Source organism: Bombina bombina, chromosome 2 (genome assembly GCF_027579735.1).
Source record: "Bombina bombina isolate aBomBom1 chromosome 2, aBomBom1.pri, whole genome shotgun sequence".
Lineage (NCBI taxonomy): Eukaryota > Metazoa > Chordata > Amphibia > Anura > Bombinatoridae > Bombina > Bombina bombina.
The window spans coordinates 916,595,534-916,612,585 of record NC_069500.1 but is presented as its reverse complement, the minus strand read 5'-3'; the positions used below and the strand labels follow the sequence as shown (position 1 = coordinate 916,612,585).

Here is a 17,052-nt window from a genome sequence, read left to right as displayed (position 1 = left end):
ATCATTTTTTATAATAAATTATAAGATATGATGAAAATAATGGTATCTTTAGAAAGTCCATTTAATGGCGAGAAAAATTGCATATAATATGTGTGGGTACAGTAAATGAGTAAGAGGAAAATTACAGCTAAACACAAACATCACAGAAATGTAAAAATAGCCCTTGTCCTTAAAGTGAAGGTAAAGTTACCTTGACACTGATACAGAGTCCAATTATTTTTTGAAAATGAATGGGACTTTCATTCATGACTTTTTACATTATTACTTCAAAATCATTAATTTTCTATTTCAATTCCTTTTTTTCCGATTTTAACAATCATCCCGTTTTCTATTTTTTTATTTATGGTCACGTTTTTAGAGCAACCAGTTGAATTTCTGGCCGTAAGGCGGCTGTGACTCTACGTCACCCGCCTACTCAATATACTGCGCATGCGCTAGAGTTTATTAATCCATCAAAGACTACACCAGCGTTCTAGTTTCGCGCATGCGTACTCACGGACGGTTTATGTTGCTTGAAGGGAGATGGGTGCGCTTAGAATCGCGCATGCGCTGTTAGATTTCTCTTCGTGAACGCGCTTCTGCTGTTACGTATAGAGCCGGGTGGGAACACTCTATACGTAACAGCACATTACAAACCGGATGTAGAGTTGGGAGGAGTTAAAAAAACAGAACGGTAGGGAAAAGTATAGTTAAAAAAAAAATGACAAAATAATATTTTTTTTTATAAAATAAAGTTAGCGATTAGCATATTCAAGGAATACATAGATATATTCAAATTAAATAAACTTTACCTTCACTTTAAGGGTATGAAAATTGAAAAATGGTCTGATCATTAAGGAGTTAAAAAAAAAAACCTGAACAGTATAATTATACACATAAACATCCCATAAAATGTCACCCATTTATACACTTGCCTAAGTGTATACTCAGAGAAATGATGCGTTAAATAATTGACACCAAAAGGAAATGTGTCTAGTGGTTGCATCCTTTTTATAGCTGAACAGAATACAGTATTTATCAAAGAGCTATAATAATCTAAATTTTTGGCTCGGGACCTGCGGTGCTCTACGGTACTTCTACTACGTGCATTTATCCCTTTGCTGGGGTTAAACACACAGTAACGCAGGGTCAATATAGTCTTAAAATAACCTGCTCTAATAAATTAGATTACAGTATGTCATTTTTTGACTACCATAGCATTTTAAAGTATAAATGTGTGTTATGTAGGAGATGAATGAGGTGCAAGAATGCAAAATGTAGTCATTTTAATTGCTACTTATCTGTGGACTGTTCAGTCAAATCCTAGCCCTACTCTGTTTTGAAAAAACATGCCTTAAAGGGACAGTCTAGGCCAAAATAAACTTTCATGATTCAGATAGAGCATGTAATTTTAAACAATTTTCTAATATCACCAATTTTGCTTTGTTCTCTTGGTATTCTTAGTTGAAAGCTTAACCTAGGAGGTTCATATGCTAATTTCTTAGACCTTGAAGCCCACCTCTTTCAGATTGCATTTTAACAGTTTTTCACCACTAGAGGGTGTTAGTTCACATATTTCATATAGATAACACTGTGCTTGTGCACGTGAAGTAATCTGTGAGCAGGCACTGATTGGCTAGACTGCAAGTCTATCAAAAGAACTGAAAAAATGGGCAGTTTGCAGAGGCTTAGATACAAGATAATCACAGAGGTTAAAAGTATATTACTATAACTGTTGGTTATGCAAAACTGGGAAATGGGTAATAAAGGGATTATCTATCTTTTAAAACAATAAAAATTCTGGTGTAGACTGTCCCTTTAATTTGCAGATGAAATTAGAAAACAATCACCTGATCTAATTAAACTCTAACAAGTTTCTTATGTGCACATTAATAGCAGTCACCTCTGTATAAGCCAGTAAAGTGACAAGAAAGTGGCAGGACTAGTCAGCAGACCCAAGAAAATCAGTAGCCAAGTGTCACATTTTTTATTAATAGGCTAATAAGTGCTAATCTGATTAAGCAGATGGAAATGACCATAAAACCTCTGTATAGTTTTGCTTATTTTAAAATAACATTGTGCCGACTTTCAGGATCCTAACCCAGCCCCAAAGTTTTAGATGTGTACTGATGTCTACAGACTCCTGGTTGTGTAATGGGTCTTTTCATATGCAGGGGAGGGTCTGCTCTTCTTGCTTTCCACACCCATTTCAGTTGATGTCCCAGCCTAACCTTTTCAACAGTTGTAAGATGGGAGCTTCTAAGTAAGTTTTTAAAAGGTTTTATACTGGATTTGTATATTTAGTATCTGTGCATATTCTTCTTTATAGCAGTGTCTATTAAATGCAGTTATATGAAAATTGGTGTATACTGTCCCTTTAACCAGTGACAGTATCAAATATGAATCCTTTGGAAAACTAATGGTTCAAACCTAATTTTTCTACTCAGTTTGCATCCTGCAAAAATATAGGGAGGGTCAACCACAATATTTTTTCAACCAAGACAGCAGTGTCTGCCTAGATGATTGTAAAACCTTGGCTTGCAAATGTATACCAATCAATCAAATTTAAAGATGGATCAACACATTGTTTATAAGCCTGGTAAGTATATATAGATAAATAACACAAAACATTTGGTGGATAGCTGTGACTCAATGGCACATGAGGTTTATCAATGACTGATGAAGAATAACCACACAAATAAAAAAAAATGGGAGGTTAGCATACAAAAGTAAAATCTAAATGGCATGGCTACCAGACTCTTAGAATTTGTCATTGTTCTCAACAATCTTAAAATCACATAAATCATAATTGAATTCCCTATAACACTTTGTAAAATACTTTCAGAAATGTTGCCACCTTTTTACATAATTTAAGAGAAGATGGAGTAAATACTAGACAACTGGCCATTCTCCACACTCCACACAGCTGTTTGGGGGGGATCCATCACAGCTGAATGAATAAATAAAATAAAAAAAAAATAAAAAAACACACAACTTTTTATTTTAGTACTGGCAGACTTTCTGCCAGTACTTAAGATGGCAGGAACAATTGTGGGGTGGGGGAGGGAAAAGAGCTGTTTGGGAGGGATCAGGGGGTGGAATGTGTCAGGTGGGAGGCTGATCTCTACACTAAAGCTAAAATTAACCCTGCAAGCTCCCTACAAGCTACTTACTTAACCCCTTCACTGCTGGGCATAATAAAAGTGTGGTGCGCAGCGACATTTAGAGGCCTTGTAATTGCCAAAAAGCAACGCCAAAGCCATATATGTCGGCTATTTCTGAACAAAAGGGATCCCAGAGTAGCATTTACAACCATGTGTGCCATAATTGCACAAGCTATTTGAAAGTAATTTCAGTGAGAAACCTAAAGTTTGTGAAAAAAAATGTATTAAAAAAGTAAAGAATTTTTTTTATTTGATCGCTATTTGTGGTGAAATGGTGGCATGAAATATACCAAAATGGGCCTAAATCAATACTTTGGGTTGTCTACTACACTAAAGCTAAAATTAACCCCAACAAGCTCCCTAATAAACCCCTTCACTGCTGGGCATAATACACGTGTGGTGCGCAGCAGCATTTAGCGGCCTTCTAATTACCAAAAAGCAACCCCAAAGCCATATATGTCTGCTATTTCTGAACAAAGTGGATCACAGAGAAGCATTTACAACCATTTGTGCCATAATTGCACAAGCTGTTTGAAAATAATTTCAGTGAGAAACCTAAAGTTTGTGACAAAATTTGTGAAAAAGTGAACGATTTTTTTTTTTTTTTATTTGATTGCATTTGGCGGTGTAATGATGGCATGAAATATACCAAAATGGACCTAGATCAATACTTTGGATTGTTATATATATATATATATATACACATACATACATATACACACACACACATATACACACATACATGTGAAGGGATATTCAGGGATTCCTGACAGATATCAGTGTTCCAATTTAACTATCGCTAATTTTGAAAAAAAAATGGTTTGGAAATAGCAAAGTGCTACTTGTATTTATGGCCCTATAACTTGCAAAAAAAGAAAAGAACATGTAAATATTGGGTATTTCTAAACTCAGGACAAAATTTAGAAACTATTTAGCATGGGTGTTTTTTGGTGGTTGTAGATGTGTATCAGATTTTGGGGGTCAAAGTTAGGAAAAGTGTGTTTTGTTCCACTTTTTCCTCATATTTTATCATTTTTTATAATAAATTATAAGATATGATGAAAATAATGGTATCTTTAGAAAGTCCATTTAATGGCGAGAAAAATTGCATATAATATGTGTGGGTACAGTAAATGAGTAAGAGGAAAATTACAGCTAAACACAAACATCACAGAAATGTAAAAATAGCCCTTGTCCTTAAAGTGAAGGTAAAGTTACCTTGACACTGATACAGAGTCCAATTATTTTTTGAAAATGAATGGGACTTTCATTCATGACTTTTTACATTATTACTTCAAAATCATTAATTTTCTATTTCAATTCCTTTTTTTCCGATTTTAACAATCATCCCGTTTTCTATTTTTTTATTTATGGTCACGTTTTTAGAGCAACCAGTTGAATTTCTGGCCGTAAGGCGGCCGTGACTCTACGTCACCCGCCTACTCAATATACTGCGCATGCGCTAGAGTTTATTAATCCATCAAAGACTACACCAGCGTTCTAGTTTCGCGCATGCGTACTCACGGACGGTTTATGTTGCTTGAAGGGAGATGGGTGCGCTTAGAATCGTGCATGCGCTGTTAGATTTCTCTTCGTGAACGCGCTTCTGCTGTTACGTATAGAGCCGGGTGGGAACACTCTATACGTAACAGCACATTACAAACCGGATGTAGAGTTGGGAGGAGTTAAAAAAACAGAACGGTAGGGAAAAGTATAGTTAAAAAAAAAATGACAAAATAATATTTTTTTTTATAAAATAAAGTTAGCGATTAGCATATTCAAGGAATACATAGATATATTCAAATTAAATAAACTTTACCTTCACTTTAAGGGTATGAAAATTGAAAAATGGTCTGATCATTAAGGAGTTAAAAAAAAAAACCTGAACAGTATAATTATACACATAAACATCCCATAAAATGTCACCCATTTATACACTTGCCTAAGTGTATACTCAGAGAAATGATGCGTTAAATAATTGACACCAAAAGGAAATGTGTCTAGTGGTTGCATCCTTTTTATAGCTGAACAGAATACAGTATTTATCAAAGAGCTATAATAATCTAAATTTTTGGCTCGGGACCTGCGGTGCTCTACGGTACTTCTACTACGTGCATTTATCCCTTTGCTGGGGTTAAACACACAGTAACGCAGGGTCAATATAGTCTTAAAATAACCTGCTCTAATAAATTAGATTACAGTATGTCATTTTTTGACTACCATAGCATTTTAAAGTATAAATGTGTGTTATGTAGGAGATGAATGAGGTGCAAGAATGCAAAATGTAGTCATTTTAATTGCTACTTATCTGTGGACTGTTCAGTCAAATCCTAGCCCTACTCTGTTTTGAAAAAACATGCCTTAAAGGGACAGTCTAGGCCAAAATAAACTTTCATGATTCAGATAGAGCATGTAATTTTAAACAATTTTCTAATATCACCAATTTTGCTTTGTTCTCTTGGTATTCTTAGTTGAAAGCTTAACCTAGGAGGTTCATATGCTAATTTCTTAGACCTTGAAGCCCACCTCTTTCAGATTGCATTTTAACAGTTTTTCACCACTAGAGGGTGTTAGTTCACATATTTCATATAGATAACACTGTGCTTGTGCACGTGAAGTAATCTGTGAGCAGGCACTGATTGGCTAGACTGCAAGTCTATCAAAAGAACTGAAAAAATGGGCAGTTTGCAGAGGCTTAGATACAAGATAATCACAGAGGTTAAAAGTATATTACTATAACTGTTGGTTATGCAAAACTGGGAAATGGGTAATAAAGGGATTATCTATCTTTTAAAACAATAAAAATTCTGGTGTAGACTGTCCCTTTAATTTGCAGATGAAATTAGAAAACAATCACCTGATCTAATTAAACTCTAACAAGTTTCTTATGTGCACATTAATAGCAGTCACCTCTGTATAAGCCAGTAAAGTGACAAGAAAGTGGCAGGACTAGTCAGCAGACCCAAGAAAATCAGTAGCCAAGTGTCACATTTTTTATTAATAGGCTAATAAGTGCTAATCTGATTAAGCAGATGGAAATGACCATAAAACCTCTGTATAGTTTTGCTTATTTTAAAATAACATTGTGCCGACTTTCAGGATCCTAACCCAGCCCCAAAGTTTTAGATGTGTACTGATGTCTACAGACTCCTGGTTGTGTAATGGGTCTTTTCATATGCAGGGGAGGGTCTGCTCTTCTTGCTTTCCACACCCATTTCAGTTGATGTCCCAGCCTAACCTTTTCAACAGTTGTAAGATGGGAGCTTCTAAGTAAGTTTTTAAAAGGTTTTATACTGGATTTGTATATTTAGTATCTGTGCATATTCTTCTTTATAGCAGTGTCTATTAAATGCAGTTATATGAAAATTGGTGTATACTGTCCCTTTAACCAGTGACAGTATCAAATATGAATCCTTTGGAAAACTAATGGTTCAAACCTAATTTTTCTACTCAGTTTGCATCCTGCAAAAATATAGGGAGGGTCAACCACAATATTTTTTCAACCAAGACAGCAGTGTCTGCCTAGATGATTGTAAAACCTTGGCTTGCAAATGTATACCAATCAATCAAATTTAAAGATGGATCAACACATTGTTTATAAGCCTGGTAAGTATATATAGATAAATAACACAAAACATTTGGTGGATAGCTGTGACTCAATGGCACATGAGGTTTATCAATGACTGATGAAGAATAACCACACAAATAAAAAAAAAATGGGAGGTTAGCATACAAAAGTAAAATCTAAATGGCATGGCTACCAGACTCTTAGAATTTGTCATTGTTCTCAACAATCTTAAAATCACATAAATCATAATTGAATTCCCTATAACACTTTGTAAAATACTTTCAGAAATGTTGCCACCTTTTTACATAATTTAAGAGAAGATGGAGTAAATACTAGACAACTGGCCATTCTCCACACTCATTCAATCAGCGTAGCTCAAAAATGATATACATCCCTAATTAACTCCAGCAAATGAGATTGGCTAAACAATATTCAAGAGTCTTTTTCAAATGGAACTGCAAACAATGCAAATTTTGCAAACAAAACGACATTTTTAAAACATTTTGTACCCAGATATTTTGCAGTGTAGTGCTTAAAGGGATATGAGTCAGAAGTAAACTGTCATGATTCCAATAGAGCATGTGATTTTAAGAAACCTTCCAATTTACTACTATCATCAAAATTGCTTTGCTCTCTTAGTATCCCCACTGCTGAAATGTCATACAGAGCAGCAATGTGAGACTGGGAGCTAGCTGTGTACATCTGGTGGGCCATTGAAAAGAATGACGACATGTAGCCCGCAATCACCAGCTAGCTCCCAGTAGCGGCTGCTGCAAAGCATATGTACATATGCTTTTAAAAAGGGATATCAAGAGAAAAAGTACATTTGATAACAGAAGTAAATTTGAAAGTGGTTTAATATTGTATAACTGAACAACCATGAAAGGCTTCATTTTCACTATCATGTCCCTTTAACTGATAATACATATAATATGCATGTATCTAAAAAAAAAAGTATTTGATATCCAACTACCTTTAAAAAAAAAAAATCATTCTGAATGGATACTTAAAATTGATCAAAGTTTCATTTTAAAGAGTTTAAACAGTTCTAAACCTACAGTAAACAAAGATAGCTGTTGCAGTTACATTTGCATAAGAATACATTCCATAAAACTTGCACAATGCTAAAGTCTGCAAAAAAATGCTATTTTCGGTTATTTGTAGATCGCCAACAGATTCCGCAGCGCTAATACTATATTGCAGAACTTTCACAAGCAAGGAGTTAGTCATGATAAATCCTAGGGTTTCAAAAATGCCAGGATTTACTAGTGCAATAAATAAAAAGGTACCCTTCATTCATGAACGATAGATAAATCGACAAAAAAGGTACCTGTTATTTTCTTCCTCCATTATATCTAAACAGGGCCTCTCCGGCTGCCCAGGACAAAACTCTTTTTTTTCCCAATGAGGTAACGTTTCCCCCTCTTAGCCAATATCTGTGCTAACCATAGAGTACTGAAGTACGGCTACTTCATAATTATTACTATTTAAAAGGACACATATCAGTGCATTTTAATTCTAATTAAAAGTATTTCTGCAATACACATCCGCAAAAATAATTTTTGTAAAAGGTATCAGTTTTAGTAATGGCATTAAATATGCACACGCCAGAGAGGATATGTTGGTATGCCAAGTCCTGACAAATCTGTTCAAAATCCTGGAGTCAGAAATATTTGGGCCTCAATATGATGTTGGAGTTATATCATATACAAATCAACGATGACGAACCTCATCCCATCACCCCTTTGGACTTGGATAGGGTAAGAGTGCCGTTCTAGGACACAGCAAATGGTCAATGTATAGACTGATATTGTAAAAAAACAGTATTTTATTTTTTTTTAAAAAGGGAAAGAGAGGGGGACAGCTCTGGGTCCACATAATTACTAAAAAGGAGGGGACCCATAAACTAAAAAGCACTGCATTAAATAGAAAGCTCCAGGTCAACATGCACATTTTAGTATGGGTGCCTGAGAAGCATAAAAAAAAATATAAAAAATAAAAAAACATACCTTTGTGTCTAATGATCAAAAAGTCACCAGCATGGAAAAATCAGCAGTTTGTTTTACTGAGCACTATATTGTAAAGCGTCTCTCCTTCACAAAAAATATCAGTGAATTCTCCATAAAGGGATACAAGACCCAATTTTTTTCTGTCATGATTAAGATATAGTATACAATTTTAAACCCTTTTTAAACTTACTTACTCAAAATGTCATTGTTTTCTTAAAATCAGGAAGGTAAGTCAGGTGTGTGTGTCTGCAGCACTATATAGCAGCAGTTTCGCAACAATGTTATATATTAGCAATAGCACTATTTCCTGTCATGTAGTTCCCTCAATATGTGCACGCTACCTATCTAGATATCTCTTGAAAGAATAACAATAGAAGGAAGCAAATTTGATAAAAGAACTAAATCGGAAACGTCTTTGAAATTGTATTCTATATCTGAATTATGAAAGAAAATAAAAATGGTGTTTCATGTCCCTTTATCGAGATACACAGTTCCGAAGCCAAGGTAAATATTGCCTTTGAAACAATCCCTTAAGAGTTCTCGTAACACTGACGAGGCATCTTTTAGAAACTCACAAGACGAGAGGGGTTTAGAGAATCGGCCCTTTGTGTCATCATTCAAACTGACATGCTGGTGTGTGGGACAAGAAAATGAAACCGCTCAAGACATATTGCACAGCTCTAGACAGGCATGTCATCTAAAATGCTGGAACCAAGACTGAAGAGTATTTACTTTATTGGTCTGAGTTCCCATGGAAGATGACATGCAGGGATCCTGTAAATTAATCTGCAAAGCGTTTTGCACAGAGCTCTATGTGCCCATGAAACCTGATTATCAGAGATCTGAAGATGAAAGTGCAGAGAACTTTCCATATGACTCTGGGTACCCAGCATCAATGCTAACTGAAAAACTAGAACTATAAAAGAGCAAGCACAATTTAGCATAAAGCGCTCAGTTCCCATGCCATTCTGAAACTGTGGAAGCAACAAGTAGCACTGACTTGAAGAGGTGAGGTGCAGTTATCAGCCCCTCAATTTTCTCTTTCAAAAGCTCAAGGTCAGAGAATTTAATAGGGCCCATTTTAAAGGCAACCCTGGTAGCTGGATTCATTTGGGTCCCATCATACCCTATGTGCACCTGTAGGAAGGCTTGAGTCTGCTTCAAAAAAGGGACAGGCACCTGCTCAGATAGTTGTGAGTAAAAGCTTCACACAGATGTGTCCTCTCTATGACAACTACACTGTAAATACTTTCATTAGAAACATTTTTGCTGACAGGTGTATTGCAAAATACCTCTAATGAAAACTGAAGTGTTCATCAATTGAAATGGATTTCAGTTTGTCTATGTCCCTTTAATCCCTTAAAAAGATTTTTAACAGTCAAATTGACTAACCTAAAACATATCCATGCCACCACAGACACGTATAAGGCCTGTAACTGGAGCATACACACCACAGACACGTATAAGGCCTGTAACTGGAACATGCACATATATAACTGCTCCCTTGTTGGATAATTGTCTGTATCCTTATCTGAAACACCACAAACATGTCGGGTGTGTAACTGTGTATTTAAGCCCTGTAAGAGGATAAACAAATAGTAAGAAAAATAAAATACTTACAAAGTAAAAGCACTTTATTTTTACTGTGGAATGTCCTTTTAACTTTTTCTATTACTTCTGTCCTAGCTTAGACGCAAACAGTGTATACAGGTATCAAGTGTGGCTTCGTATATACACTGCAAAGGGTACAACTGGCAATTTATGGCCTCAAACAATTAAATCAAAATACTTCATTATACTGTACTCCAACTGACCAAAATGGTATGATACGGATATATACAACCAACAGTATAATTTACAGTGAAAGCATTCAGATAAGCCAGGATTCTGAAGAGACTTATATTTTAATTTAAAAAAAAAAATGTATGCTGCATTTTGTAGAAAATATATTAGACACACAAAGGTTAGACTATTACTATTAAAAGGGATGTTAAACTTTGTAATGCAATTGTAGTATATCACCTACATTTCAAGCCATTTAAAACTGGTTTTCTACAGTCCATGGAAAGACTGAATTATATTGAATACAGAGCCCTAAACCTCCTACATGCTGCAAGCAGTGTTCCCTCTAAGGCAGGGATCGACAAATATGTTTATAATATAGGAGCCAGTAAGAATATTTAGGAGACAGACAGTGGTATTTGTAAATTGATCTATGGAGAATAACCCAAAAAGTTAGGAGGCAGGGGTAAAAAGTTAGGAGGCAGGGGTAAAAAGTTAGGAGGCAGGGGTAAAAAGTTAGGAGGCAGGGGCTCCCAGGCTCCTGGGTTTGTTGAGCCCTGCTCTAAGACCAGTTTTGTGAGCGCACCAGCGGTGAAATAGTTAATTAGAGCAATTTGCAAACACTACACAATGCAGACTGTAATGTGTGCTTCCCATATTAACTGTTTCACTGCTGGGCAGCTCACAAAACTGACCTTAGAGGGAACACTGGCTGCAAGGAGATTGATATGTGCAGAAGCACATTTGTCAGTCCATAATTGGCCACAGCAAATGGGCTGGAAAACAAAAAGCAAAAGACTTTTCAAGGGGTATGTCCATACACTACAAAACAATACGATTTTGGATTCCAAAATGACAGCTTTCTATATGCTTTAAAACTATATGCAGATATTTTTCATGGCAGTGATTTGTTTCTGATGTATACATAAAATGTGATTTGTTGTATTTAGGGCTTCTAATAAAACATGCACTACTATACTACAGTATAAACGGCCAATGTAGGTGTCCTGATCATATTCATTGCTTTTCATATGCCCCATTTACCTGCAGTGACTGCTTGCTGACACCCAGACATAGCATATTATGCTGACTGACACAACCCAAGCATGTTCCTGATAAAATTATTAAAATAAAGAAGTTTTGTAACTTTAGCACCACATGTTTAAAAACATACAATTGCATGGTATATTTAATTAGGCTCATCTAACAGAAAACTCCAGACACTACAGCCATCTGAGACTTCTCTACACATACTACAGATGCTCCATACTGTTTGCACCCTAACACAAGAGCCATTTCCTATGAATCCCTCCCACTCCCAAATCCATCCTCCTGCAAAGACTGTCACACCCCAGCTCCCCAGGATTCCTCACCTCGGACACTTCTTCCTCATCCTCCTGGCTACTCCCGCTCTCGCTACTCTTGTCTGTGTCACTACTACTGGCAGTGCGATTACTCCGACTTCTCTTTTGCCTTCGGTTCCTACTTGCAGGTCCTGTCCCTGTAGGTGATGCTGGTGAGGTCCCAGGTCCTTGTTGCCTCCTCTGTCGCTGTTGCTTCTTTTTCAGCAGCAGGTCACACATTCTCACCAGGCCTCTAGCCGACTTGCTTAGCTCAGTCGGTACTTCGCTTGCTGGCTCGTGACTCCCATTACTGACAGGGACTTGGCTCTTTTTTACTTCATCAATTTTCTCATCATTTGCAATAGACCGCTGTGGTTGTTCTTGTGCTGGCGGTAGCGGAGGCTCCATCATCATCATTTCTTTTCCGGCCTCCTCTTGCTCGGCGCGGATACTAAGCTGTCCTAACAAGAGCCTATTGCCGAATCTCGCGATGACCCTGACGTCACGAAGCCCTCACAAGCCTTACCCGCGAGGACGCGCGCGATGGTAATACAGGCACCTGCGCGCACGCGTCTTCACTCAGTAGCAATAAAGGGAGGAGTTTTTTTTTATTTTTATTGTTTTTATTATCGTTGCAATTCCTTACGTAACAAATGTTTAAGATTAAGATGGTTTCTTTATTATCATCGAACCTTGTCACGAGTTTCGTTACCTCACGAATTATCGGCAAGGCTGTAAGAGAGTGTTTGTTTGCTTTTCTCCACACTTGTTTCTTATGTTGTTGCTTTATTTACATTGCTTTTTCTGTTTGTCGCTATTTTGGATATTTCTTACGGAATAGCCGACACCCGTATCCTCCTAGTTGTCCTAGAGTTGGAGGCTGTTTCTCTCTGCGTCTCTCGTGAGATACCATTCAGCGCGTGCATTAGGTAATCGTCATTCTGCGCGTTCCTGTGACGCAGTCCTGGAACTCAGCAGAGCTTAGTGAGTAGTACTGCGAGGTTTCATGAGCGGGTGCGTGCTCTGGCAGGGTCAAGTGAGGAGAAGATGCTTTTTTTTTTGATGGAATAGTACCTTATATCACATGAGTGGCAATACAAAAGTATTCCATTAATATCTAGCATTTTCCCCAAAGCTTCTAGAAACGGTCATATATTGTATGGTCAGCAAATGTATAAAATACTAGTAAACAACATGCTGAATATTTGTGTACGACCTATTAGAAATCATGGTATATTGCATACCTTCCCAGATATTGTTTAAAGTTTAGACAGTAATACGCTAAAATAAGCAATTACCCGTTTAGACTATTAAAAAAATCACTGCAGAGTTTAACTAATGTGAAAATAAATTATTTTGTTAGCTTGAGTATATTTATATAGTCATTTCCTTCTAATCATGCATGTCTTTTGAAAAGTTAGTTATATTTAAATGTAAATGGGTATTAAATACTTTTGTGATATTTAGATAAAGGGACATAAAAACCAAGCAAATTGTTACGTGATTTAGATAGAACATACAATGTAAACTTTCCAATTTACTTCTATTATCAAATTTTCTTTGTTTTCTTGTTATCCTTTGTAGAAAAGCAGGAAAGTAAGTTCAGGAGCGTGCACGTCTTTAGCACCATATGGTAGGAGTTTTGCAACAATGTTATACATTAGCAAAAAGAGCACTAGATGGCAGCACTATTTATTGTCATGTAGTGTTTGAGACAGGTGCATCATCCAATAGGGACTGCACCATACAAACTCTAGTATGAGCATGCTCCCATGCTGGTGATTTAAAGCAGCAAGTGCAGTTGTAGCTTTGATCTCACCACTGCTTATAGTAAACAGTGAATCTTCCTGTAAGTAGCGATTCACTGTTCACTGCAACAGTGAAAATGGCATGTGTTTTTTTTCCTCCTATGTGAATTCCCTTTTTTATACAGTATACAGGCAGTTTATTATTAAAACAGATTATTATTATTTTTGAAGTTAATATATATTTTTATTTATTTATAAGGTGCTACATATTTCTTATTGATTATAAGCACATAGTGAGGGGGAGGGGGGGTGGCGGCATATTGGGGATACTCTTTAGCACAGCCTTCAGCCCTTCATTTTAGATGGGGGGGGGGAACACATGCCGTTTTCACCACTACAGGGAATAGTGAATCACCACTGACAGGAACTGACAGTTGTGAGATCAGAATGCAGTTGTAGTTCTGGCAATGCTGCTTTTAATCACCAGCATGGGAGCATGCTAATACTTGACTGACATGGGGCGTATGGTGCAGTCCCTATTGGATGATGCGCCTGTCGGTGAAATTGAGATTACCGAAATTCTCAGACAGAGGCGGCCAGTGTTCTATAAATTTTCTCGACCCCAATAGAATGCTGGACTGCATCACTTCCGGTGACGTAGAATCAGCTGTTGGACCGCAGATTCCTTCACCATGCTTGTGCGTCACCACATTCCAATTGCCGCAAGTCCACCACAGAAGCTAATCTCTACAATGGAACTGCTAACCACACGTATATATACGATGGGTGCTGTAATTCCTCCATCTTCACTATTATTATTATTTTTGTCTCTGCCTGGGGGGGAGGGGTTCAAGGGGGGTCCCCCTGCCAATCCTCTGGCATCCACCCCAAGTGGCAAATAAGATAGTGAAGATGAGGGAATTACAGTGCCTGTCGTTTATATGTTTGATGCAGTGACTCCATGAAGCATTTGCGCACGTGGGATTTGCAGTAACACACCTCCAACAGCTGAATCTGCGTCACCAGAAGTGATGCGGTCCAGCACTCTTATGGGTCGTGAAAAATGATAAAACACCGGGCACAGGTAAGGGAGAAGCTTTTAAAAGTAATATTTAATTGAAAATAGTTTATTTAAAAAAAATTCAGACATCACTGTGCATATATTGATGAGTACTTCCAAAGTATTAAAATTCATAAGCTTAAATTTACCATCACTTTAAGCAATGAAAGGATGTGACTTGAACCAAATGAGCAGGTTTAACTCCTTTGTTAGCTCATGGATAAATAACTGGATAAAAGATAGGGAGCAACGAGTAGTAGTAAATGGATCATACTCAGATTGGACAAAGGTAATCAGTGGCGTCCCCCAGGGATCAGTACTGGGCCCTGTTCTTTTTAATATTTTTATAAATGACTTGGAGCAAGGATTAAATAGCGACATCTCTATTTTTGCAGATGATACTAAGTTAAGTAAGGTCATTAGGTCAGAGCAGGACGAACTCTCTTTACAAAGGGATTTGCTAAAATTAGAACTATGGGCAAGTGAATGGAAAATGAGATTTAATACGGAAAAATGTAAGGTTCTACATTTTGGAAGTAAAAATAAGCAGGCTACGTATTTTTTAAATGGGACAAGACTTAGCCAAACACAGGAGGAAAGGGATTTGGGAGTAGTAATAGATAACAAGCTAAAGATGAGTGCACAATGCAGGGCAGCGGCTTCAAAGGCTAATAAGATACTAGCATGTATTAAAAGAGGCATTGATTCAAGGGAGGAAAGCATAATTCTGTCATTATATAAAGCCCTGGTAAGACCTCACCTTGAGTTTGGAGTGCAGTTCTGGGGACCGATTGCTAAAAAATATATTGCAGAACTAGAAAAAGTTCAGAGAAGGTCCACAAAGCTAATAAGGGGATTGGAGAAATTAACCTATGAGGAGAGGCTAGCCAAACTGGGTCTGTTCTCTTTAGAAAAAAGGCGCTTGAGAGGTGACATGATTACTTTATATAAATATATTCAAGGCCCATATACAGAGATGGCAGAAGCTCTTTTTATTCCAAGAAAATTGTTTCTGACAAGAGGTCATAATTTAAGGTTGGAGGAAAGGAGATTTAATCTCCTGCAACGGAAACTTTTTTTCACTGTAAGAGCAATAAAATTGTGGAACTCATTACCAAAGGAGGTAGTGAATGCCAATACCATAGATTCATTTAAAAATAGTCTGGATAAATTTCTGTATATAAACAAAATTCATGGATATGATTGCTAGTATTAAATGGGTCGCATTTTAATGGGGTTATTTAAGCTTAACTGGAGCTTTTTGTAAGTATTTTAGATTTGTATAGGTTGAACTCGATGGACTTCAGTCTTTTTTCAACCTTATCTACTATGTTACTATCGGGAATTTCATAGAAAAACTTGTCCAACGTACCAGAGAATTTTTAGCATTTTTTTCTATCACAACGTTTAAACAGAAATAGAGCCTTTTGTTTTATTTACCTATGAGAACTATATATATTTTTAAAGTAGAGAGCCCAAGGTATTGATCTAGGCCGCTAGTTTTCAAACCTGTCCGCAGGCCTCCCTAACAGGCCACATTTTGAGGATATCTGGAGCACATGTGGAAAAAATCAGCTGATTAAACATAGTCAGAGATGTGGACTTGAGTCGTATGACTTGTGACTTGACTCAACATAATCAAGGAAGACTTGTGGACTTGAGCTCTATGACTTGCAAAGTCTTCATACATTCTAAAGGGCAGAGTTGTGACCTGGATGGTCCCTGGAGAATGACAAAAAAAATTATATATTTAAAATACCTAACTCACTTTTTTTTTTTTTTAATATAATGTTTTTTATTGTTATTAAAGGTCAAAAAAAGAATATACAGAAATAAGAAAGAAAAGGGAAAAACAAAAAGTTACATAATCAATGGTACACTTATGTCATTTGGAACCAGAAAACATGAAGCAGACATACAGATAAAATATACATGAAAACAAAATCATAACCTTTTCAAATATTAGATATTTAACTTTTCTTCCTTTATCACAATAGTCATTAACACGAGATTTACCCTAACTCATTGTTGTAAGCCTAAAAAAAAGACAAATCTTTACAGTAATAAATGATAAATTCGAGTAATCCAGTGTAAATTTTAAGTAATTTCAACCTTTAAATTATTGAGAAAGGTGGAGCCACCTACCAATTAATTGTCAAATTCCTGACCGGCTTCAAGGAAAGGGTTTTTAGCTTTTAAATTTTTCTAGGGGGGGCAAAGGAGGGAGGCAGAGAGAAAAAAAAAAAAAAAAGGGGAAAGGGGGTTTGCATCTTAACTTATATTCTCTAGTGGTGATAATAACTGATTCTGTATATTGGTGTTTTTATAGTGTTTAACAAAATCTAACCACTTTAAATTAAATCTATTTTGCTGCTGTTCAGAGTTAATTGCATTATCAA

The 17,052-nt window shown here is 36.5% G+C and overlaps 1 protein-coding gene across 3 annotated transcripts in view; it reads right to left on the bottom strand.

The window, feature by feature from the left end:
- Positions 1-12,765, bottom strand: part of ANKRD17 (ankyrin repeat domain 17) — a 584,488-nt gene extending 571,723 nt beyond the window's left edge. For 2 of the 3 annotated variants that reach the window (XM_053703322.1, XM_053703325.1), the window contains exon 1: positions 11,876-12,765. In XM_053703322.1, the coding sequence (XP_053559297.1) occupies positions 11,876-12,262 (387 nt within the window). In that variant the 5' untranslated portion in view covers positions 12,263-12,765. The remainder of the gene's footprint in view (positions 1-11,875) is intronic. The other variant, XM_053703327.1, reaches the window with a different exon arrangement.
- Positions 12,766-17,052: the final 4,287 nt, after the last annotated feature.